General features: G+C 41.8%; 1 protein-coding gene and 1 long non-coding RNA gene across 2 annotated transcripts in view; one reads left to right on the top strand and one right to left on the bottom strand.

Moving 5' to 3' along the window:
* The window catches only part of Ush2a (usherin), a 666,448-nt gene that overhangs the window by 297,209 nt on the left and 343,538 nt on the right, over window positions 1–25,701 (bottom strand). The window contains exons 33-36 of the mRNA NM_001302219.1: window positions 25,091–25,262; window positions 20,125–20,272; window positions 8,916–9,067; window positions 3,540–3,702 (exon numbers count right to left, since the gene is read on the bottom strand). Of these exons, the coding sequence (NP_001289148.1) occupies window positions 3,540–3,702; window positions 8,916–9,067; window positions 20,125–20,272; window positions 25,091–25,262 (635 nt within the window). The remainder of the gene's footprint in view (window positions 1–3,539; window positions 3,703–8,915; window positions 9,068–20,124; window positions 20,273–25,090; window positions 25,263–25,701) is intronic.
* Window positions 18,012–23,045, top strand: LOC134481543 (uncharacterized). The gene is made up of 3 exons (XR_010057137.1): window positions 18,012–18,178; window positions 20,105–20,169; window positions 22,929–23,045. It is a non-coding gene; the product is annotated as an uncharacterized LOC134481543 (long non-coding RNA).

The following is a 25,701-nucleotide window of genomic DNA, read 5'->3' as shown; positions in this document are numbered from 1 at the left end:
TGGCTGGTGTACCCCTCTTGATTCACCTCTTTGCAGGTGTCCTCTGGATCCAAATTTTGGTGCTGTGTTATAGACCTAGTTAGAAACTAGTTGAAAGTCTAACTAATCATGTCTTTTCCGCATACCGATACTCTTGTACTTTCGGGACAATGACTTGCAACAATGTTTGTCAAATGCTTGCAACAAAGCCTGCCATTCCGTGTAGCCAGTGGATGAATGACCATTACCAGACAGATAAAAATCTACACTGGGCCAGCACAGGGTTCTGATTATACTGATCTGAGAGTGAAGGCTGCCAGTAATTTTCTTAAAAGTAGCTTTTAAAAGTTACTTGGTGACATTAACATCTAAATGCATGTGCTATGATTTATAGAGACAGAAACCTATACTTAGTTCCAAAGTAAGGGAAAATAAAGACATAGACATATCCACATCTACCGAAGAAAATGGGAGACATGGGGCCCAGTAGGAAGTGCCATCCTATTATTGATTCAAAAACACAATGTCACAAACATGTGCCCGTCTCTGTTGGCAACACAGTGCTACCCTCATACAAGCAGCACCAGATAGTCTTCGTGGAATGGGAACTTCATTGTCTAAAGGATTATAAGGAAGAAAACTCCACAAAACAATATGCTGGAAATAAATACAGAGTGTGGCATCATTTGTGTGAGAAATTATGTGTATGAGAAGAAAAACTTAACCATGTAAGAGAAGAATATATACAGACAGAGACATGGGCAGCTAGGTAGACAGACAGACAGATCACAGACAGGCAGTTGGATGAGAGAAGAGACTAGGCACTGCTGTTTCCTCTCAGATTCAGGGGTGAATTGGAAGGTTTTGGCTGCTTTTCATTTTTGTCTTTAAAATTTTGACTCCTGGGGAAATAGCCTCTGATAAAAGGACAATTTTTAGAAAAAGAGAATCTTCCAATATATGTTGCCTAAGTTGATACAAACCGTAGCCCTGACTTGGTAAAGATTTTGGTTGGCTGCCAGAGTTGCCACTTGGAACAAGGATCCTGGGTGAGTGTCTGCAGACAGAGCTAGCTGTCCTAGCTTGAGAAATAATGACCCAGGTACAGGCACCTGTTCCTCCTGTCTTGGGAATCCTCACTGCTGACTCTTGTCAGCAGTCCTCAGAGCTGTTCATCATGTCAAGGAAATAACCCATGAGCCATCCGACAATTCCACGAGCCTTGTATAACTCTAGGAAGCAGATGATCTCTTTCATAACTTTAACGAATTAACGTTCAATTCCCTTCTTAAGGAACCACACAGACCTCCCTAGCCTCAGTGTAGATGCCACCTGGCTGCTGAGAGCCAACAGGACAAGATGCCAAAAATCCTTGTACTTGACTCCCAATGACCCAACAAACAGAGGTTCCCAGGACTGATCCCAAGAGGTTCCTCCACTTCCTGTCCCGCCCCTCCGACTCCAAGTCTGAGAGCACACCACAGGACTCTCTTAAGTCAAACCTCGTAATTGCTTCCCATTTGTCTGTTTTGCTTTTGGCAATTAACAAGCTGAAATGTTATCACAGAAGAGTTCTTCTCATTTATAAGACTGGGTCTCCCTCCCCCCACCCCCGGCCACTAAAATATGCAGGCGCTCTGTCCTTCACTACCGGCAGGAGACAAATGGCTGGTTTTCGTTGCTGAAGAATATATAATGGTTAAAAAGTCACTTTTTTTCCTCCAGCTCTACATAAATCACGGAACTAGTCAATATTTAATAATGCTTGCCTTGGTCTGGAGTCCCTTGATCACCCCTGTCATGTGTAATAGCTCCCTCTCCGATATCTCTGACATAAAAGCCCAGCTTTACTGAAATGCTAACATGTAGAGGGTCATTACGGATCGACATTTACCTTAATCTGTGACTGCCAACCATGAACCGATAAATTCCAGCAGATTCCACTGGGAGAAATCAGTAAACTTCTCAGTGGAGAGACGTGAAGGAAAATTCTGCCGAGGACAGAATACATTTTCTACAAGGGCTGCTTAGCAAATGGATTCTGACTTTTGAAAGTTCTCTCGCTGCCCAGCTTTGCAACATTTAATACCGTTTTGATGGTTTGAGGGACGGGATGACAACCAGAGATGACAGGACTTAGAAGGCAAGCAGAAATGTTCTCCGCAAAAAACAATGCAAGATTAAACAGGAGGGGAACGTGGCCCTTGCATTATTCACCCAGAGGCCTGGGTTAGAGAGAGCTGGGCTGTCATGGGTCCAGCCTAAATGTTGCTTCTTTTTTCAAATCGATCATCGCTCCTTCACCTCATAATCTTACGAGTGCTTCACAGCAGAATACATCAAAGCCCTGATTGCATAAAAAAGGGACAGGCCAATCTTTGAGGGGATCAGCCAAGCCTCTGAGTCAGAGTCTGTTTGGTGTTCATTTGCTTATTTGCTTGCAGACACACTGCAGAACTTGAGGGATACCCTCTTCAAAGGCTCAAAAGGTCCATTTTCCTATCTCCTTTGCTTCTACACATTTTGGGGATGCAGTTAAGTCATCTTACAACTGGACATAAGGCAGATGTAAACAAACGATGTTCTGGAGGGGACTATTTTCTTTTTACTAGAGAGTGTGTACTTGCTACTAGTTTGAAAACGAACATTTAAAACACTTCCTATAAAATTACTGTGACATCTTTGGAGAAAGTGATAAGAGGAAACAGTTACTAAAAACACATATTAATTTTCCTGTCCCGAAGTGCTTGCTTCTCTGGTAGGCCATGCTTACATGAGTCGTACTAACAGAACCCAACGTACCAACATGGAGAATTCGAGATATTTTCAAGAAACACCGATGGTCCAACCCCTCTTAATACCTGCTGCACCCAGACTCCCAAGTTGATGGGGAATTGTGAAGATGGCACACAGAAATAAGTTACCTGGGATGCAGTGCAAAATCAAGGCTGAAGCCTTCGCACAAAGATTTCAGGTTGGAATTGTGTTTCAGACAAGGAAGGGACACACAGGAACCCTCACTTGCTAGGGACTCAGCTCAACAGCCCAGAGGTGACTGAAACAATAGAGCCTGCCAACCCCCATTTGTATGCCGAACTGCGTCCCTGTGAGAATGTTCAATTTCTATTTTAGTAAGTCAGAGACTAACAAGAAGTAATAATTAAACAGAGCAATTATTTCAATATGATAGAATGGAAACCATATATAGTCTTTCTGTTTCTTTCTGGAATGTCCTATTTAACAGTTCGACTGGTTGACCACAGGTATAGTTTAAATGCCAGAAACAAAACCACCTTTGTCCTGCGAACCCCACCTGAGTACAGCCGTCTCTATACAGTGTGCTGATACACACTTTGCTGGACCCTCCCCTGGTGGTGGTCATCACTGCAGCTCTGGGTAGCACAGGCACTGAGCACACCTCTCTAATGTATCTATGAAGGTTCAACTTTTTAGGAAAAGAGAAAAATCCAGAAATGAAAATTAGGCTAAAAGCAAATGTTCAGATACAGATGAACAATTTTCTGATGTTATTGAAGATCTAAGACTTGCATACAATTTACCTTGATCTGCATAGAAATTTCCAGTGATAAGGACTGAGTAGGTTAAGCGCCCATTAGGGTGAGGAGGAGCATCCCACCTCACAGCAGCTTCCCGAGATCCCTCAGGTTTGACAAACAGATTGACCGTGCCTTCCGGAGGAGCTTCTAGAGTCCGATTTTCTACCTGTGAGTATAAAAAGGATTTACTTTGTTTTCAAATAAAATGTGTACATGCTGTGGTTAGAGCATATTTCTTCAAAGAATCCTTTTTGCTGTGAAGCAAACTACTTGTGGCAGTAGCATCCTGTCTGTGTGCCTCGGCTTGTCAGGGTCTGGACAGACCTTGTGTGCCTGCTGAGAAAGCTTAGAATTCCAGTTCCTGACTGAGACCCTGGGTTGTGATTTCTGCAGGATTTTGATTGGTTCACAGTGAGCTTGTGCTCATGTCTGTGCATAACCGAAGACTATTTTTAGAGATGCTTAAAGATGATTTTTAAGTAATTGTAAATGAAAGATAGATATAGATATAGATATAGATATAGATATAGATATAGATATAGATATAGATATAGATATAGATATAGATACACTTTCCTAAATTCCCAGTTTCTTGATGGGAGGGATAGACTCTTGTGAGAAGGCCATCAGAAGCCTCCTCTTCTGATCTCTTTCCCTCACCTCCCTTCCCCCTACCCTCTGTCCTTCCCTCCCTCTTTCTTCCCTTTCCCCTCCCCATCTCTTGTCTAAGCTGTGTTCCTCTTTTGTATGAAAAGATGGCACCACCAGCTGAAGAGTCCTGAAGAAGTTGTATCTATGTTAAAGAGCCCAGATGACTTATTAGGGTCCCCTGTGTTTGTAAAGGGTTGAGACATTGCATATTCAGAACCAGGATCATCTTCTGCTATCTTTTTTTTAAAATTTTTACCCTAAGTAGTCTTTTACCATGCATGCCTGAATCTGATTCATAACTCTTGACTATGAAATGAAATCTCAGGAAATCCCTAGAATGTACTCATTGAGTAGACCACTGGCCTTCACCAATCCAAAAGCCAAGTGTATCGACAGACAGCATATAGGATCTACAGCAAAGTCTTTGACTTTTCTGGTGCCTGCCTACCTAATGCTCCCACCAATGTATTTGGCCAGAGCATGGATTTACTTATTTGTTTGTTTACTTACTTATTTTTTGGTTACATAACTAGGAAATATTTGTGTAATCATTTATTTGTGTAACCTGTCACTCAGAGCGACCAGAATCCACATTTCTGGGTCACGTTCACTCACGTTTAGCTCAAAATAAGCTGTTGCTGATTCCCCATGGAGTGAGGCTATGTTTTGAATGGACACATCATGACGGCATCAAGAAATAAATGTACCATAGTGAATCTCCCCAAGAAACAATCACGTAAGAGGTTGATGTGATGTTGATCTGCTTATACAAAAAAAAAAAAATCTCTTCAAAAGCAAGGTTCTGAAATAAAAAATGAGTCTTGGGGCTGGGGATTTAGCTCAGTGGTAGAGCGCTTACCTAGGAAGTGCAAGGCCCTGGGTTCGGTCCCCAGCTCCGAAAAAAAGAACCAAAAAAAAAAAAAAATGAGTCTTAACCTGGACAAGGATCAGAAATGGCTCAATAACTAATCGCCCAATAATGACCAAGTGTCCAAAGGAAGAGGTAACTGTTGGCAAGAAAGTAGAAAGGGGCCCACAGTCTTTTTTATTATCTTGTAATCATTGTCTAGAACTTGCTAAACTGAGCATCAGTGGTCCATATTTGACCTTTCAAAGTTTATTGAATACGCAGGTAGTTTTCACCTTACTCTTTGTGTGTGCATGTCTGTACATGTATGTATGTGCAGGTGAATCATGTGCACGTACATGTACTTGTGGGGTCCAGAAGGCACACAGGCCTTGCTCTGTAATAGATATCTATTTTGTTTTGAAGACAGCATCTCCCACTGGCCTAGAACTCATCAATAGGTTAGGCCTGCTTGTTGGAACGTGCTAGTCATCTGCCTGTCTCTGTCTTCCAAGAGTTGGGGGGGGGGGTCCTTCATGCACACCACCGCATCTGGGTTCTGGGGAGTCAGCTAAAAGTTCTCTTTCTTTTAAAGAAAGCACATTACCAACTATGTTCCCAGCCTGGCCATACAGGACAAACAATCTCATTCAGCACTCACTAGAAGATCAAACACAAGCTCCTGCCGAGGACAAATGTTCTCTAGTGTGGAGGCTTTATTATTAAGGTGAATGCATTTCTCCAATTACGAAAATAAGTGTGAAAAAGGTTGAGCGCTCATTCTTAATAAATGTGAGGTCACAGGTATTTTATCTTTATCGGAGAAGGGCTCTGGGGTCTTTGGAGCTGAGTTGTCTGCTCAGACCTTGCTTCAGTCACAAATAGCTATGTACAGAAAGTGATGAAAGGCTAGATTGGAGAGATTCTCTTCATCTCTTTAATGTTTCTTCACAATGCAGCTACTTTAACTGTGTGTACAGTTCCAATCATTATACAAGCAGGGGCTTAAAGGAGTTTCCAACAAAATGACGCTTGAAAAATCAAGCAATTAATGATAATTTCAGATAATTATATTATTCACTTCAAATGCCTAGCTAATTCAAGATAAACATTTTCTTAGGTTTCCTTCTGTGTTTGGATAAACATTCTGACTTTTACTCTACACAAAAATTGATTACTGGACCATTTTTTCCTGACCAGGAAGGCTTTTTTGTTTGTTTCTTTATTTTATTTTTTTCTTAAATATTTATGTTGCCTTAAAATGGAAAAGGACCCTGGAATGGTAGAAGTTGGCTCAGTTTTAACCTAAAAGTTTCCTTTGAAACAGATAATAAATTTAAGAACGAATGTGTGGAAAAGTCCAGAAACATTTCAACATAATTTCCATTCTTAATAAAACTCTTACCACACCCCTGAAACTCTTAGGTAAGTAATATTTACTTAATTTCTCCTCATGTTTTAAAGATAAACACTGTTGGGAAATCGAAGGATTCATAGAACATGTATGCTTCTGAATGGGCCTGAAATGGCAGGTCTAGAGTTTCCTCCCCTGGGTCCTCTAACGTCTTCAGGAAAAAAATCATTTTCTTGAAAGATTTACTTTATTAGTTTTAGTTATGTGTTGGTATGTGCTTCTGTGTATGGGCATGTGCGTATGGATACAGGAGCCCACAGAGGCCAAACAAGAATGCTGGTTTCCCTGGAGCTGGGGGCTTAGGATGTTGTAAACAGCCTGACATGGTTGTTGGGAACCAAACTCAGGTCCTGAGCAGAGATTGCCTTTCAGCCAGTGGCTCTCAACCTTCCTTTTGGGGTGACCCTTTAATACAGTTCTTCATGTTGTGGTGACCCCAACCATAAAATTATTTTTGTTGCTACTCCATAACTGTAATTCTCCTACTGTTATAAATCATAATGTAAATGTCTGTAGGTTTTAGGAGACCCCTGTGAAAGGGTCATTTGATCCCCAAAGGGGTTACGACCCACAGGTTTACAACAACTGCTCTTAAGCCCTCAGCCACCTCTTCAGCCTCTGAAGAATATTTTTTTAATATTAGAAATCATTCAAAAATCAAATATGTTCTTTAAATTGACAATAATGGAACAGGGCACAGGGGAGTTAAATGGGAACAGAGAGCAATTCTGTCCTAATCACCCCAAATAGCTCCCTTCGGTCAGACTGTGGTGGCAAAACGCATCGAGCCATCAACTTTTTACTGTATCAAATGCAGTAAGAATGTGCAATGGATGCACAAAGGACTTACTTTTTAATCCCCTATTTTACCAAATCCATGCATTGTTCTCCCTGCCTATGAACCATTTGCCCATGTAAAGGTCACATGATGCCACACTTGAGACTGTGACACACGTTCCTCTAAGGTTCTTCGTGCACGTGAGGGTAAGAAGGCTCTTCAATTTGCAAAGAATATGTTTTTTAAAGCCCAGCATATTTCTGTCTCCCAAATGTGGAAGTCATTGCTAATGGTGCAGGAGAGGAAAGGGGCAAGTGGAGGAGATGGATTTGTGCTCCAAGTCACCGTACAGACCAGACTGGACGGGGACCTGACAGAGCTGATTTCGCAATCCAATTCCCCTTTCCATCAGGGGCTGTAGTATTTGATTTCTTAAGGTTAACATTGCCTGCTGCCTGTTCAGGACAGAGATCGATAACTGTGTCCCCTTATTTAAAGTTTCTGGAGTATCTCGTAGATGAGGTGGGGCAGCCAGGACTTTAATTCATAGTTTACCCTTGGAACAAGTCCAAGTTTTTAAGCGCACAGAGAGTGTTCCTTTGTTTTCTTCTCTCTCCTCCTTTTCTCCTTCCTCCTCCTCCTCTTCTTCTCATCTCTTCCTCTTCCTCCTTCTTCCTCCTTCTTTCTCTATGTCTCTCCCCTTCTCTTTCTCTGAATAGAGATCTGCTGGCCTCCTTCCATTTCTGCTTTTAAGGGTAGCCATTGGAGGGCTCTGGTTGTAAATGCTTTACATTAAGGACTCTGCCTCAGCCTCAGTGATGTTAGGCTTTAACTTCTTAGAAAGCAACCAATCTCTGAACAGAAGGTGTGATCCAAAGTAAGGAGTACAATTACATTAAAGATCTGCTTCTTGTAGTAATATTTACATAATATAGTATTCAACGAAGACAGTGCATTAAAGTGATAGGGAATTAGCAAACATTGCCAAAAAATACCTCTAACTAGTGAGTTTTTCTCCTTTAAAAAAAGAGGCTAAATCCAGTTAATCCAGGAAATACCTACAAGTGTAGTATATTATTTTCAAACTGAAAAAGCAGTGTCAGGCTATTAACTGGTGGAAAATGACGTCGGGAGGCAAAGGATAATTTTTTCATGCTTCTAACCATCAGTGAAAGGGACACGCAGTATAGACTTCTAAAATGTGGGCATGAAAAGCAGAGAGTAATAAGAATTTAAATACTATTCTTAGAAAGCTACATCAGATTCATGAAATAAAAAATACTTTATTTGAAGAGATGAATTAAGTTCCATCTTTTAATTGGTTAACTTGCCCTTTGGACAGAAATCTAAATGCATTGTGGGAATTGTAGTTTTCGATGTTCATTTTTAAGATCATAAATGTAATTGTTGTGGTATCATTAAGAAGAAAAATGTGTATCTTTCATTTATCATGAAAGCAGACATGATTATACGTATGAATACGAGAGCAATTTACTGTTTATTCAACAATACATGCATTTTCCCTGAAATGTACACATCCCTAAAATGTACATTGAACTAAAAACATCTCTTAAGTAAACTTTAATAGGAATAATTTCCCCCTTGTACTCAACAAGCTACTATTTTTCTTTTGATATCCAGTGTCTCCCAGCAGCTCACACATCCCAGAATGTAAATTGACACACTTACCAATGGGCCAAGAGCACAACCCTTCGCTGTGCACGCTTGAACTTGGAAGGTGTGTAAGCTCCCAGGGTCAAATCCATAGGCATGGCAGCTCAGTTCCGAAGAATTGTGAATCAGAGTACCATCTAGATATAACTCATATGTTGTGATCACCCCTGGGAAGACAGAAAAGCAGCTTCTAGTATGGCCACAAGACAATAGCAAGTATCTAGGAAAGCAGCTACCTCCGGTCATCGAACCACCCACTTCACTCCTCTAAATGCTGCCTCTTCTCAAAGGATATGCTTTACTTCAGACACACACATTGGTAACATATTTGGCACGGAGAGAGCGAGGGACCCAAACAATTTGGAGGAAAATGTTGTTGGAGATCATTTGTCAAGTGCCATTAGGTTCCAGACCAAAAAGAGGAAGTAGGCACACTTATGTTTCTATGTGTATGTGTTCTAAAAACATCCTCGGTGGATGCTTCAGATAGAAAGAGACCTTCTTTGCTCCTGCAACATACACTACTTGGGATTTAGCTGTGTATGTTCTAAGTGGACACATGCCTAACTTTTTCCCTAAAGGAAGGGTTGTATCCTTATCCCTCCTCTACAAGTGAAGAACCTGGGGAACTGAGCCATGGCAAATTACACAACTCCAAAGAGCAAGTCTAGCAAAGTCAAGAGCAGTGAGGAAGTCACTGAAGGCTGGTTTCCAGGTTCCTGAATTTGATGGCCACTTTGGTAAATGTCTGTGACATGACCCAACCTTCATCCATTGGGACGAATACTCATGGAGCTAACAATACCAGGGCTTCCTTACTCTAAGATCTATCTGTTTCAAGAGGGAGTTACTCACCTCTCCACCTGTCCACAGCACTCTGTCTCCAAATCATTTTATAAGAATCCTCATTGACCTTTGGCCTGACATATTCATGGCACAGCCTCTTAGTTTCCTTTAATTGTGTGAGAGTGTGTGTGTGTGTGTGTGTGTGTGTGTGTGTGTGTGTGTGCGTGTGTGTGTTGAATAATGTCTTGTGTTGAATCCTCAGCATCAAAACAGATCAATAATTTATCAAAAAACAGTTTCTGGTTTTAACATCAAGCATATTTTCTCTTTCTCTTTCATTAAAATTACCTCTTGATCAATTCAACCTCTTAGAATATAAGATTTTTTAAAAAGTTAATATTTTAACACAGTTCTTACTATGGCCTGTTTTTCCTTCTTGATAACTCTTTACAGTTGCACTGGGAGTTTCCTCAGTTTCCATGTTGAGGAAGAAGTCCTTATTTTCCCACCAGGCACCACTAGGCTGTGTATGTAAGTATGGTAGCCTGCCTTTACTGGCATACATTCTCCATAGTCCCTAGTGCGACTCTCTGTGGAACACTGATGACTATGAAGCTACTGAACAAAGGAAGGCACACGTGGATAACTCTGTCAAGTGAAACAGGGACAGCAAACAGCTCGCAAATACATGGGAAGTCATGGGAAGGAGAGCAGGACAGAATCACAGTGATAAGAACATCACCAAGAATGACAGTGCATTTCCAACCATGGGAAACAAACATTTAATCCCTCAGCCTCTCAGGTAATCTCTTCTCTTCTTAAAGAGAAGCTAAGACCCTGTCTGAGCTCAACAGAAGTAGAAAATACCAAGATCAACACGTCCCTTTCCTTAAACAACTACAGAACAGAGAGCGTCTCTCTTGCACTAGGAAGCTGTCCTTTATCTGACATGCTAGGAAGTAAGACATTTTATTAAAAAAGTAAATTGTGGATATAAGTAATTGAAATCCCTTAAGCATGAGCTTTAAAATCTTAAGCATTTTTGAAGGTTTTAGGAGTAAATTCTAAGCACTCACCCATTTTTATCAGAAAGGGTATACTTGAATCATTTTGGGAAGAGTTAAGCTATGGTTGTGGTCAATGAGGAATCTGCTCTTTAATTTAGTGATACTGGGGGACCAGGGGTGCTCCCAAGGTTGTGCCCTGAGCATAATTTTCCAGTCCCATCTCGGCAATTTTCAGCCTGTCTTTTGAGTTCTCCATCCACTTCAGTGACAGCTCATCTACGGTTGGTGGGCTTTTTCTTTTTCTTTCTTTTTTTTTTCTTTTTTTTTTTTTTTGTCTACCTGATTCCAGCAAGTCAACCCCCAGAAATCTATGCCAAGGAACCAGATAGCTTTGACATATGTTGAGAGCAGGGCCTCCCCAAAGATGGGAATGAGGCAGAGGAGCCGGAATGAAAACCAAGCATTTTGACAGTTAACTCAACTATGCAGAAATCTTAGTATCCGGGTGTGACACGGAGTGGGTGCATTTCAGTCTAACTTCAGTGTAAAAAGCATCCTGCACATTCACATGCATATTCTCTCTCTCTCTCTCTCTCTCTCTCTCTCTCTCTCACACACACACACACACACACACACACACACACACATGCACACGAGTTACCCTGTGTTCTAGAGGCAAACCATACCTGACAGCAAATGCAGGAGAGGATTGCAGCATGCTGTACAGTGGGTAAGTTAGGTTTCTGAATAAGTCATTTAAATCCCTCCTGACATCCACCCCCCCCTCTATTTCCTCTACCTATTGAATCCATTTCAAATTTCTCTTCACCCCATTCCATGGTCATCTGGGCTATTTTAACATCATCTTAGAATACCTCAGGATAACGGCCACTTAGGTGTCTTCATGTGTCACAAGCTATCCTATATGGTACAGCCAGGGAGGGAGAGGTTATGAACGGCTATCTGCTCATGCCTTATGCAATCAGTGATCCATCATGCCTGCCCAAAGTCACAGAAACAAGCCACTGTGCCTTCTCAAAATAGGGACTTGGGCTATGTAAGCCAATCTTGGAGAGGGTGAGGCTCACGGTAGTTGTGTGTCTGCATACTCTGCTTTATGGCCCAAATCTTACCAACAAAGCACCAGGCTTCAAAATCAGGGTCAAGAGGTAGATTGCTCCATTTAGACCTGTCTCCCACGCACAGAGACTGAGGCAAGCCTAGGGATTTCCTCCCATCCAGGCTGTGCTAGGCCATTAACTCTCATGCTCTGAATTATGGTTTTAAATACAGGTTACTGGTATATTTATTAATTTTATTGACAATAAGAAATGTAATTGGGAAAGAACATTCTTTTGGGGTAAATGTCCTAATTTTTAAATATGTTTATTATCATGTACCAATCATACTTAAGAATGCTTTCATTATGACTTTTCACATACCTTTATAATACATTTTGATCCTGTTCCTCCCTTTTTGTTTACCTTCCAATTCACCTAATTCTACTTTTGTATCTGCTTTCTTAGGGACTAACTAAGCTTCACGTAGCTTTAAGCACAAGAAGGCTTTCTTACCAGCACACTCTAGTCTGTATTGAGTTATATAGGCAAATTTTATAACTATTTTTAGTAGCGGGCTTTCTGATAGAAATAACATTAATAAAGTAAGAGCCATTGTAAAACTGACTTTGAAGGCATAGTTATATGAAGCAATAAATTTAAAAAAAAAAACCCTGTTAACACAATGATTTAAATTTCATTGATCTCAGGTCTCCAAACTGAGTATTCAGGATGCAGTAGACATTCCAAACTCTAGCTAAAGGTATTTTCCTTCTTTAACTAGAATGTTGGTTATGCATGAATAGTTCTAGAAAAATCTAAAGGCTAGTTCTTAAAACAAAAAGTAGTTAAAAAAAAAAAACAACCAACCAGCCAACCAACAAAACCCAACATAGACACCTGGAGGGCCCACCAGGCTCCATTGGGCATTTCCAAACCCTTGGTCACAGCAATGGCAGCATTGGTGAGACTTAGTGAGCCACAGAATGAACAAAGAGACATGAATCTTGGAAAGAGACTTTGAGGTGGGGATTTTAGGGGGTTATGATAGGTTGGTTGTGATCACCAAAAAACAAATTTAATTACATAAAAACTCCTTAAAGCAACACATAGAACTGGTGGCCTATTCTGAGGCAGACATTAGACACCATGAGGTGTGTGTGGATTATGTCCTTTAATACTGACAGTTCTAAAAAAAAATCTGAGCAATACTGACAGTTCTTAGATATCGGAACTGCTATCAGCATTGCTAGGAAGACAAGTGAGGGGCATGTAACTAATGAGCATGCATGCAGGTGTAGATCAGACAAACTTACCTCGCTGTTGATGCTGGTTAATCTCTAAGTTTGTAGTAATTTCCTACACCTGAACATGCTATTATGATCCTAAGTGTGATCAAAATGTCCCCCTGAAAATATTAACATTTATTGAAGGTCCATCGCCTATACGTTAGTATTTTTTGTTACTCGGAATGGCAGAAAGAATAAGAAATAGAACCCACTCTTATATAAGTAAGAAGAAAATTAAATGCTGGTCTGATTGAATAATGAGCCAATCAAGACCTATGTTAGAATGGCTAAGTGTAGCAAAATCTTACAAAGCAAACTAATGGTCCAGTTAAGCATGGCTGAATTTCCTTACAGCAGAGGCTCCAATAGGGCTGCATCAGATTCGTTTGTATATTCAACCTAAGGCAGGTTGGAAGACAACCTCAGAGTCCATGTGGTAATGGCTCACTGCAAAGGAGCAAGAGCGTGATGACATCTTACGTCTACCCATACTGTCTTCTCACTGCCATTGCCAAAGTAACCTTAAAGAATCATTCGAAGGGAGGTTGGAGCCTTAAATGTCCAGGAGAATCTCTGACATTTTTCTGAACTTGTACTGATTGGGCAAGATCAAGGGACATAAAAAATAACCCAAAATCACAAAGAAGATCAAGTGGAGGTGAGGGAAAGGGAGGCAGAAAAAATATATTGACAACAAATGTTAAAGCTATTTTCCCCCCCGGGATATGGAATAACCAGTTAGAATAAAAACTAGAGTATGGTAACAATACACTTTAGGAGGACTTACGTTTTTTTTTTCTAAGAGAAAGACAGCTTTAACTACTTTTAGGTTATATAATCAAAACTCAAGTTAAGAGAAGTCTGTCGACATCTCAGAAAGCTCTGTGTTCATAATCCTGGCTCTCCCTTCTTCTCTGGTGGTGCTCATATCCAAGAGTTCTCCTGTGTGCACACTACATCCTCCCTCCCTCAATCAAGCTCAGAAAGAACAAAAAAATGGGATACTGAATTAATCCCTGTATTCAAACCTCTACAGGATTTTGTATTGTTTTGCGCAGTGCCCCTGCTGGTCAGTAGCTATGGATAGAATGTCTCCTCCAGCGTGGCAGGCATCAAATGACATGCAGGGAGCTTAGATAGAACACAATAGTCTTGATTCCCTGCTGCCCTCACAACCTTAATAATACGACCAAGAAGACAGATGAGGTCCGGTGAGTGTACATAGAGTCTGTTGAAGGAACTCCCCATGGAATAGAAGAAAAATTCAATGGTGACAGGTGATGAGGCAGGAGCTAAACCAGTTTGGGCTGGTGAAGAGATGGCACTCTTCTGAGAAAATGATCTCAGAGCCACACCTCACACCAGAAACGATTTCATCAAGAGGGAAGAAAGCATCATAGGCCATCACTTGACTATAAATAACAGAGGTTCCATAATAAGAAGCAAAAAGCTTTCCCTGGGATGATAGCAAGTTGCTTACAATGAAGATGTCACAGAAAAATGCAAGGATCTGCCTCCAGACGGAAAATTCCAGCATGGCTCCTTCATGATTTTTAAGATGTAGATGAACCAAAATGAAATTTTGGTGCAAGCGATTGGCAAACTTTTATTTTTGGGTTACTGTCCCTAGAGTGAAAGAAAGCTGCTGGCATGTATTTCTGCGACTGCCATCGTCCTGTCCCACAAACATTGTAAAGGTCAATAAAATGGGATGTAAGAATCAACCTTTCCATGGTAGGCAACTCAGTCAGTGGGCAGCTGAGGTCGTTTCGGCTAAGAGATCACTTACGGAGATGAGAGTGTGGGCCAAAGGAGGGAGAAAAGTGCTTGTGAGCCACCCCTTCCCAGTAAGGGCCAAGACTCCCAATAGACCAACCCAACCACGGGCAAGGGGCCAACAGACATGCTTCCGTCTATAAGGGGAAAGGATTATACCAGCTTTCCGGACTTCAAGGCTGATCTGGCCTTATAAGAAAGGTTACTGGACAGAGCTTGGCATTTTGTGGAGGAACAGGGCCCTGGAGTCCATAGCCCAGCAGGAAGGTGACAGGGCAGGGACCTGAGACTCCCATCCCCTTACTCCCTTTCTTTGGTACTGTCACATGGGTAAAATGACAGTATTGTGAGGGCAAGTGTGTGGATATGCCAGGGAGGCTCACCCCACTTCACAGAGAGAAGAGCACACCTGAGATAAATTTTAGTAACACGCGAGTATATTAGAGCAAAAAGGTATCTTGGCTACATGTTGGTCCTCACACATTCAGACCCTATAGGATACACAGCATAGTAGGTCACAGATTCTGTATATCCATTTCCCCCAGGCCTTGAAGAGAGGGAGGAAACCAGAGATGGGTGTGGACACGTAAAGTCAAAAGAATAGGGGTACATCATTGTAACTTTCATCAGAGTATCTGTGCCTTTCCTTGTTTAATCCCTCAGGGTACTAATCAGTAACACAGCCACACAAAACTGTACTGTTTTTTGTGTATCTCTTGGGTGTGTGTGTGTGTGTGTGTGTGTGTGTGTGTGCCTTCATATACACACACAGTGAGAAAGAGAGTGAAAGAAATAGAAACATAGGGAGACATAGGGAGAGAGGAAGGGGGAGGAAGGAGAGAGAGAGAGAGACAGACAGAGACAGAGAGAGAGAGGGGGGAGGGAGGGAAAGAGAGAGAGAGAGAGAGAGAGAGAGAGAGAGAGAGAGAGAGAGAGAATGAACTCAGTTATTTAATCCAGTTCCACACTGTTCTTCAATGAAAACTTACAACACGAATACTTAATTTTCATTGGCTGGCTCATGTAAGGTACTTAGGAGTTTGTCATCTGTCTCCGTGATGATAGAATTTTTAAGGTGTTTAATTTAGCAGGCAAGCCGAATCATAATTGCCAGTAAAGCACACCCACAGGGGTATAGATCTTCCTGCCTCTTCATCATGCTATGTCAAGTTGTATTTCCTGAGGTGCTCAATGGGTTGTCATATGTAAGCAAGGAAATTCAATACAACCCAATGTAAATTTAATACAAGGTATCTCTATTTACACTGAAGAATTATGTTTACCATAGAAATTAGACAACAATGTGTCCGTGTGCCATAAAAATAATGCACACAGCGAGCATCGACGCTCCAGGCCTGTTTGTTTGTTTCTTTGTCAGTGAGGCTTGGCCGTAAGAGTGTCACCTGTATGCCGCCCCCAAGGTTTAGATGCTTTATTGAGTATGGTAGATACCTCCCCCTGTGAATACTTGATCCTTCAATTAAAAAGGAAGAGAGAGAGGAAGAAGCTCCCACACTCTGGAAGGTGCCTTATTACTGTTGTGCTTGCCTAAAAATGGCATCGACAGAATCTAAAAAAAGGCTGTGCTTGGGAAATTCTACCTGACAAATTGATAGGAGGTGTTTCATAAAAGTTAACCAAGGTTTGCTCCAAACTGTCAAGCAGTCTCCCTAAGTGGCTCACTGAATTCTGGAATCCACCGCACCTGTTAAAACTGAACACTAACAGAAAGAAAATAGAATTATATTTGGTTATGGAAAAATGGTTATTTCTGAATGAAACTTTAAGAAAGTACACAGTTATTTCTTTAATCCCAGAAAAAAAAATCACAACAGGCATGTAAGCATTTGAATCTTGCCCGTAGAGGTTAAGAGCCAGTGAGTGAAACTTTCACTGTTATTTTCATAGATCTAGTTGGAACCTTATGCTGGGGACAAGTCTGCAAAAGCTAGAGGCAGACTTAGGGGAAAATCAGGAGTTTCTGCCATTCACAGATTTTTTTCATAACACATTCCTTCTTAATTAGCTGTCTTTACTTTGAGTAATTAAATTGTTTAATTCTTATTAATCCAATTTTCTACATCTGTACATGGGGATATTATAAATTTCATGGACTAATTTTTGGAATTAAAGTACTGTCATAGTTAGCTTTAACTGTCAACTTGACATAGTATGGAGTCACAAGAGAAGAAAGTCTTAACTGAGGGACTGCCCTGATTGGAGTGGCCCACGGGCATCTCTTGTGAGTGCTTATTTCGACTATTAAACGATGTGTAAGAGACCAGCCCATTGTGAGCGACACCATTCCCTAGGTCTTGGGTTGTATAAGGAGGCTAGATAAGCACTGATCCAAGTGAACTTTCTTCCATAGCTTCTGCTTCAAGATACTGCTAGAGTTCTCATCTTCACCATACTCGGTAAGTCTTCAGAAACAAGCACAGCCCCAAATTTGTTAAATTATTACAGGGGTACAATGACTACTTTGACGTGTTTTGGTTAGTTTTAATTGTCAACTTAATCTTAGTCGGTTATGAAAATAAACTCATTGAGGAATTGTGAAGATGGTATTGGCCTGTGGGGATTTTCTGCATTGGGTTAATTGATGTGAGAAGACCTACTGAAGATATAGGTAATGTTATTTAGAGGGCCAGGCCCTGGATTGAATGAAAAAGATAGAGTAAGCTATACTCTGCTTTTGACGGTGCACGTAACTAGATGCCTCAACTTCACATTGACTTCCCTGCAAGAGAAATCAAAGGATACAACGAGGTCAAGAGTGATCATGGGTAACGGCCAAGGTTTGGGTCTAGTAAAAAAGCAGGTGGTGTCTCTCGGAGGAGTGCAACATGAAAGAAAAAGTGGGATGAGGGACATGGGACAGGATGAAAAGCCAACCTGGATGTGCTGACATTCAAATGAGACAGGAAGCAATGAGGGTGGGTACCAGGGCCTGGGATGGTTCATTTCCATTGTCAGTGTGATGGGATCCAGAGTCGCCTATATGAGGAGCCTCTAGGCTGTGAGGACTTAGGTAGACCAGTGTAACCTCTGGGCGTGACTGGGAGAGAGACGATCAAGAGTGAATAAGTTGATGTGGGACAAGTCACCCTAATTGTGGGTGGCATTTTTCCACGGGCTGGAGTCCCAGACTAGATCCAAACACAAATGGAGCTGAGTGTGCCCATTCACCTACAGCTGCCTCAAGCTCCCATCGCCATGACCGTTGGCTACCGTGAAGAACTAGTCCCTGGAACCTCGATCCAAAATGGAGCCTTCTATCGTCAATCTGCTTTCTGGAGGTTTGTGTCTCAGCAAGGGCACAAGTAACTTAACACAGGGCCCCAACGGAGAATCTCAGCCAGGTAAGTTCATTAACATTTCCCAGCATCCTCTCTGTCGCTTGTTAAACCCCTGGGGCGGAGCCTGGGAATCAAATTCTTAAATCAGTATCACCAACGAGGTTCCAGTAGGTGAGCTTGAGAGACAGTATTCAGCATCATTTGAAAGTGTTTCTTTGCCGCGGTGAGATGGGGCCTACATGGACAGTTTTCACGAGTTACAACTGCATAAACCAAGTTTGGACCCTAACAAGAGGCATTCCACGTACTCGGGCTTTCTACTGGAAATAAATGAATGAGTCATGTATTTGCCCATCTGCAGGAGTGCTGGACGGATAATAAAATAATGTTAAGCCTAGGTCAAATGACATAGATGTCACGAGGAAGGCATTGAAAGATCATTGGTCAAGAATAGCGGGGTTTACTTAAGCTCAAGGAAGGACAGCGTAGCTAACCTATAAGGTCCTCTATGAGAGCAGTCGTGATCTTTGGCGCTGAGAAATCTCGACAATCTCTTTAATCGTTGCCCCACTATGAAAGTATAAAAAGCCCTACTGCGGTTAGACACATTACGCCATCGTGACAGTGTTATCAGAATATTCCTTATTTCTTGTTCCTTTGGGTTTATTTAACAAACTCTTTGCACATGCACAGAATATAAGGTGGGGACCCTCGAAAACGAGAAAAGGGCGTGCAAGCCAGGAGCACGGGGCAGGAGAAATTTGAGTGACAACTACCAAACTGGGAAGACAGCCCTGTTCTATGCAAACCAGGCAGCTGGTTAGCAGCCATCCAATCAGAAACAAATCAGCAACATTTCACTGACACCTACAGACTAGACAGATTTCTCTGTGGAGTCAGAAGTGTGACAAGAATTTTGGCTGCTTAATATAGTATCCTATAGACAGCGTTTATTTTTATTAAGAAAGTTGAAACCATATAAGAGTAGGTTCAGTGGCAGAGAAAAACCTCTCACTCTGGTTACCATAACTCTCTCCATTACCTCAGATATAGCTGTTGCGTTTGCTAAAAGTTTAACTAAGAGGAAACAGTCTAATTAATTCATAGTAAACATGAGGCAGTCGAGTAAAGCTTCTAGGTTTGGTTCTGCTTTACTCTTTCTGGCTATGCTCACGGAAGCCACTTCTGTTTCCAGCAGTGAGTTACTTAACAATAGTTTCTACAATATCCACATATTTTGATATTTGTCACAAAGAGGGAAATGGTTTTATAGTCTGCTCCTTCTGCCAGAGTTAAATAGAAATGCTATGTTTAGCAGGTCTTAATGATACCTCCAGTAACTGGATAAATAGATCAGTGTCTGAGAAAGGCTATTAAATGTCTTTATAATGTGGCTTTGTTTTCGTGGTGTTTAACTGGACATCTCTTAACTCTCTAAATAGCACAAGGACACATACATCACATAGGAACACAGTGCACCTTAACTCAAGTGTAAGTATATGCATGTTTAATGCATGCATTGTTTAAATCTCCATGTTGAAATATTTATAAACAGCATTCTAAGGAATGTGAGTTCTGAGTGGCCTCTTTTAAAATAAACTTATTAACTCAGAAGCATCCAGAACGCGCTGTGTACACGGACTCGCTGCCTCTTTACTTCTCCAAGGAAGAACTCATGGCCACTGAAAAGGGAAAGTTGCTAAAGACAATGTCACTCTCAAAGCCACATTCTCCAGGAGTCTCCATTTGTCCCTCTCCTCTCTCCCGGCTCTCACTAAACAATGGCATGCAGTACACAAGAGCCATCAAGAGGGAGCACTTTTGAGCCACTAAAACTGCATGTTAGCCTAAAAAGCTCATTCTCCCTAACTACGGGGATAGTATCTCGGGTATTTTGTGTGCTAAAATGTTCATTAAAAATTAAGTACCACATATAAGCTGCCATTTAGAATATTAATTTACTTTTGCTAATCATGTTTTTAACTTCAGGCTATAAGGAGTTCACTCACCATTCGGATGCCCAGGCTCTGTCCAGGAGATGTTAAAGGAGTCTGGTGAGTGGGAGTGGGCTCTGGGGGCTGGCACTCCTTCTGGAACAGTCTCGTCCATCAGGGCTTGGCTAGGCTCACTGGTTGTACAGCCGCCGCCGGTACACGCCTAAGCCGGTACAGAGAAGAACACTTCAGTTCTGGCTCTCAAAGTTTAGATGAACAGTGAAGAGAGACACCTCTTTGGGGGGAGTCCTGGATTCCACTAAATTAATGTTCCCTCGGCTGCCCCCAACTATGTTTGTTTCCATGGTGAGGGACGGCATTTAATTAGATTGCTTTTTAAGACCCGAGAGTTCATCTTCCCATAAGCACAAAATGACCCAGGGTGCAGGAAGAACCAGCCTAAGTTACAGCCTAGAGATGCAGGGCGCACACTGATGGATAAGCAGCTCCAGACAAGTGTGAGAACCTTTTCAAAACTAAGCAGGTGGCTCCCTGTGGACTTGGCTGAGTGAAGCAACTATGCCCCAAGCATCAGGACCTGAGTCTGGATCCCGGACAAGCACGGCAAATTTGTCCTGTATCCCCAGGATTCGGAGCAGATGGAACACTGGGGCTCACTGGCCAGCCAGCGTGAGAAAAATGTTCGCTTCAGGTTCAGTCGAAGAACCTGTCTGCGGAAGAAAGCAGAAAGCACACGTGCTCTAGTCCTCTTGAAGATGGAGCTTTCAACAATCAGGCCGAACCAGCCAGTCACATGACCAAACCTTGCCTTAAGAAGCCCCTTCTGACCCAAGAACCAGCTGCCAGGGCACTTAAAAAGGAACTGAGGTAGAGCGCTTACCTAGGAAGCGCAAGGCCCTGGGTTCGGTCCCCAGCTCCGAAAAAAAGAACCAAAAAAAAAAAAAAGGAACTGAGAACACAAGCATGTAACCTGTATGCTACAAGTCTCAGAAATTATCCAGGAAGTGGGCCATGTGCGGTGTGGGAGCCATCAGAGGAAGTGTGTCAGAGGGCCACCCCATTTCTCAAAGAGAGGGAATATGTTCACTTGTAGTTTCAGATTTTTATCCCTTAGATCAAAGCATGTGGGTGGCAGCCTGTGCTTGGTTTTTTGTTTTGTTTTGTTTTTTTTTTTTTTTTTGGTTCTTTTTTTTCGGAGCTGGGGACCGAACCCAGGGCCTTGTGCTTCCTAGGTAAGCGCTCTACCACTGAGCTAAATCCCCAGCCCCAGCCTGTGCTTGTTAAACTGATCACCAAGTGAGACTTAATTCTGATGGCTACCATTTTCTTCCTCATGTGTGTTCATATTACAGGACTTGCCCCCCCCCCAATTACCTCTCTCCAGAGAAATACTGTGCTATTGCATTTATTTAAATGGAGCATAAACAAAAATTGGCCTTCTTTTTGAGAATTTTATGATGCTCTCTAAGATAAATACAACGTCCTCTTTGGGAGAGCTGTTCCCGGGGGCTGTCATCTGAGATTTTCAAACTGGTTGCTTGGCAAAGAAGCACCTTGGAGATAGTAAGATGCTCTTTCCGGCCAGCGAAATGGGACATAAACAGGTGTTGAAACAACAGAAGTATCTGCAACTAGATGTCAGTTGTGGCATCTACAGGGCTCTTCCTCAACTCACGTCTGATTGGTCTAACGCTGATTGAAATTCAGACTTAGGAAAATAAATAAATAACTGGGTCAATTGAAGATGTCTTTATGAAACAGAGAGGACTGTGAAAGCCTGTGAGGTAGCAAGCTGCTTCGACCTATTTCCTACAGTTTTTAGTCAATCACAGATGCTTGAAAACAAAATTTACTTCTGATCTAAACGGCCTTTGTTTGGTACAATAAAATGTGCAGGTAATCTAATTACAGAGACAAGTTTGTGGAACAATAACTATTAGGAACCTACTAAAGATAGCATTCTTATTTTTTTTCCCTAGGGTTTTGTTTTCAGATAAGCAGGGCCCAAGGGAATGCAGGAGATTTTAAAGTGTGAAGGATGAAGGAAAAACAAAAACAAAAACGAAAACGAAATCCCCCCAAAACCTCACAATTGCTTTATCAGGTCTTTTTCCCCCAAGAAGTAAAGCTGAGGCTTAGGGAGAGAGATCATCTGGTAAACTGCCCACTAGGCGAGCACGTGATCCTGAGTTCAGATCTCCAGCACCCACGTAGAAAGGTGGCTTGGTGGCGAGCATATGTAACCCCAGTGCTTTGAGGAGGGTCCCTGGTGTTTGCTGCACAGCCTAGACAATTAGTGAGCCCTAAGGTATTCTACCGGGAAAGATTCTATTTCAAAAGATAAGAGAGAGAGAGAGAGAGAGAGAGAGAGAGAGAGAGAGAGAGAGAGAGAGAGAGAACAGATATCAGTGATAACTGGGCTCTACACACATGTACCTATGTCTGCTCCTACTTTCATACACAGGCACAATCATATACATAACACAACACACACACACACACACACACACACACACACACACACACACACACACACACACACACAGTCGACCTCACCATTTCCCTTATTTAACAGTCACCACATGACAGTATTTTCAAATAGTAGCCTCTGCCTGCATTAACATTGCCTTTCCATAATCGTTAGCTTACTGTATTCATTACAAACCATTAAGACTTAACAAACTTCAACACAGACGTCACTGCGTGCAAACAGTGGAAGCACACATCTCTGATAACCAACGTTCTAAAAGAAATCATGTAGTACTACTCAGGGTCCCAGAGCCTTTCCTGAGTGACTGCGGTTGGCGGGCTGTTCATCCATTCCCACATGAGCTGTCTCTGAAGCACCTTCTCTCCAGCAGGTACAGTCAGCGCTCTGCAGAGAGGATTCTGGAAGATGCGAGCTTTCTGCATTGGGGGCTTATAACCCAGTCTAACAGAAGCATTAAAGTGGAGTGACACAGAGTAGCTCTGGGTCCTGCGCTCGATGTGCATCCCAAGGGTTCAAATCCCCAGTGGGTCTTCCTCTGTTTCAGAGGCCACTGGAGGGCTTCAGTGTCTGCGTGTTTTGTGTCTGAGCACTTAGTCAACACATTGAAACAATCTATAAAGGGCTCTCTGCTTTGTTGAACACCTGCTCTCCACCACTTATCTAATGACCTTGAGAGCTGGTTATTATATTGAGACTGTGAAATATACAATAATCCGTCAGTTAACTGGGTTGAGCCTAAAATGCCACGCTTCATTTAGTCTACTGCTTAACTGAGTTAAGTTAGAACAAACAAAGAGGAAAACTTTCGGTTGAATACTTCCTGGAAAAGGCACTAGGGTATGCTCTGCCCTGATAGACACAGTGGCATTAGAATACAAGAAAAGGAGCAAGTTTGTCTCCATAACAACCTTTGAGGCACAAGGACATCCATGTCACTGTGACCTCTGACACCAACGTTTCTCAGGATTCAACACATATTGCAATCATTTGGGGGCTACCTTTCTTAGCATCACAGAATTTTAGGGTTCTCAAAAAGACACTAAAAACCATTAAACTTAATGCCCTAATTTTTGTCCAGAAAAAAAAAAAAAGGTAGCTGATGTGCCACTGTACGCTTGCCTTGGGTTACGCAGTAGGAAAATCTGAACGAAAACTCAAGGGAGCAGACCGCTAAGTCACTGGTCCTTAGTTTTCAAGTTATAACAAAATTAAAAACTCTAGGATATCGAAGTGGGTTTTGATTGACTGCACAGTGTATCCTAGAAACCGCCTTAGGAGCAGAGCATTTTAACGCCACTTATCTCCTGATAAAATGCCAAATTTCAACAATTTCTGTTTAATCTTAGTTGCTTCCAAGCAACTAGGACTGACCAGGGTCTCCAGGTGCACAGAAGCTATTTTGAAAGCAGTGTGGGCTTCACGGTTAGCTTTTGAAAACTCAAGTTCCTGGGTACGCTTCTTAGCTTTTCAGTGACATGACTAAAAGTAGGCTGAACTGTCACTTCCCAAATCCACATGCTGTGCTGAGCAGCAAGGCACACGGGGCCATTCAGAACGGGGCCTCACACTGCCTGCCTGCTCTTGTTTTGTGCTGTCAAGGCAGACAGTTAACAACAGTGGGCTGCAGTTTGTTTTCTTGTGGTATAATATTTTGAGCATCCGCGAGCATGTTAAGTAAAATGAATGCGTGCACAGTGTCTACATAAATGTAAATTTATTCATAATCAAGAGCAGAATATTTTCTATGGCATTTATCAAAGCAAATACCCTCATATAGGTATTGCTATAAAATGAAGAGGGTGTTTAAAACAAATAGGGACAACCTCATGTTTATATTCAGTTATTTTCTGATGTGCTATTAAACTTAAAAAAAAGATTATATTTCATCAAAAAGCACAAGGAAATGGGAGTACAAATTCCACAGCAATATCAAGGTCTTTTAAAAGACCTTCATGTACAGAAGTGCCATTTAGCATTAAAAATGCCACCTTCCTCCCAAGGAAAGCTCTAAACTGTTGATTCTGGCGTTTCATCAAGTGACTGTTCTTCTGAGGAGAAGTTAAATATAAATCACAGTAAAATAACAATCAAGGCTATCTTGGGGTCATTTGAATCTTCATTTAAAAATACGAGATCTAAATTCACACTGCGAGGAGTCTTTCAAATGAATACAAACACCACAGGAAACCTGCCTTATTCGTCCAAGCGTTTTGGGAAAGGCTCTCAACAATTACAACATCCCACAAATAATAAAAAAATTAGTTCTGAGCAACTCACCCTATTTCTAGGAGAACCTCCTAACTCCGACGGTTATCATATCCTTTCAAATAACACAGACTAAACATGCAGCTAATTAACCAATAGAACGTATCTAGGCTGTGAGGGGAATTTTTGGTATAAATTCTGTGGGATAAGATCTTTTATTTTTATTTATTTATTTATTTTTTTGTATTTTGTTAGTCTGTTTGTTTGATTTAGGAAGTTGGGAGGATGGGAAGAAGAGAAAAGATAGACACTAGGTCGACTTACTCCCAGCTTGATGAGGTACAGGCACCCAGGGGAAAGGTGGTAGAGCAGGTGGGTCTGGAGGTTTTCTGTGCTGTTGTAGACAACATCCCACACTGTGGAGTTATGGGTAGGATTCAATGTATATAATATGTAGCGCTCCAGGATTCCATTTAGTTGCCTTGGTTGTTTCCATCTTGAAAGGAACAAAAGTTACAGCATTTCAGCAGCACTCATTCACGTCCAAACAGAGACATAGAGGATAGGTTAATGGCCACAGCAATATTAACGCATCCTGTGTAAAAACCCTTACATGTTTATTTCTTCTTCAAATGTACTTGTCTCTAAAAACACACGTGGTTATAAAATGCTTATTCCTAGAATTTTAAAGGGAATGTGACATAGACTCTGCCTTCTAGTTACTTATTTTGTGTGTGTGTGTGTGTGTGTGTGTGTGTGTGTGTGTGTGTGTGTGTGTGTGTTTATTGTCTTTGCTGGTGCATATGCAAGGGTCACAGATGTAGAGGCCAGAGGAAGACATCAGGGTTCCTAGTCCATCACCCTGTTCTTTACTCCTGTATACGCGGTGTCTCATGGATCCTGAAGCTAGACCGAACAGCAAGCCACAGAGCCCC

Source organism: Rattus norvegicus, chromosome 13 (genome assembly GCF_036323735.1).
Source record: "Rattus norvegicus strain BN/NHsdMcwi chromosome 13, GRCr8, whole genome shotgun sequence".
Taxonomy (NCBI): Eukaryota; Metazoa; Chordata; class Mammalia; order Rodentia; family Muridae; genus Rattus; species Rattus norvegicus.
This window is presented reverse-complemented; position numbering and strand designations above follow the sequence as displayed.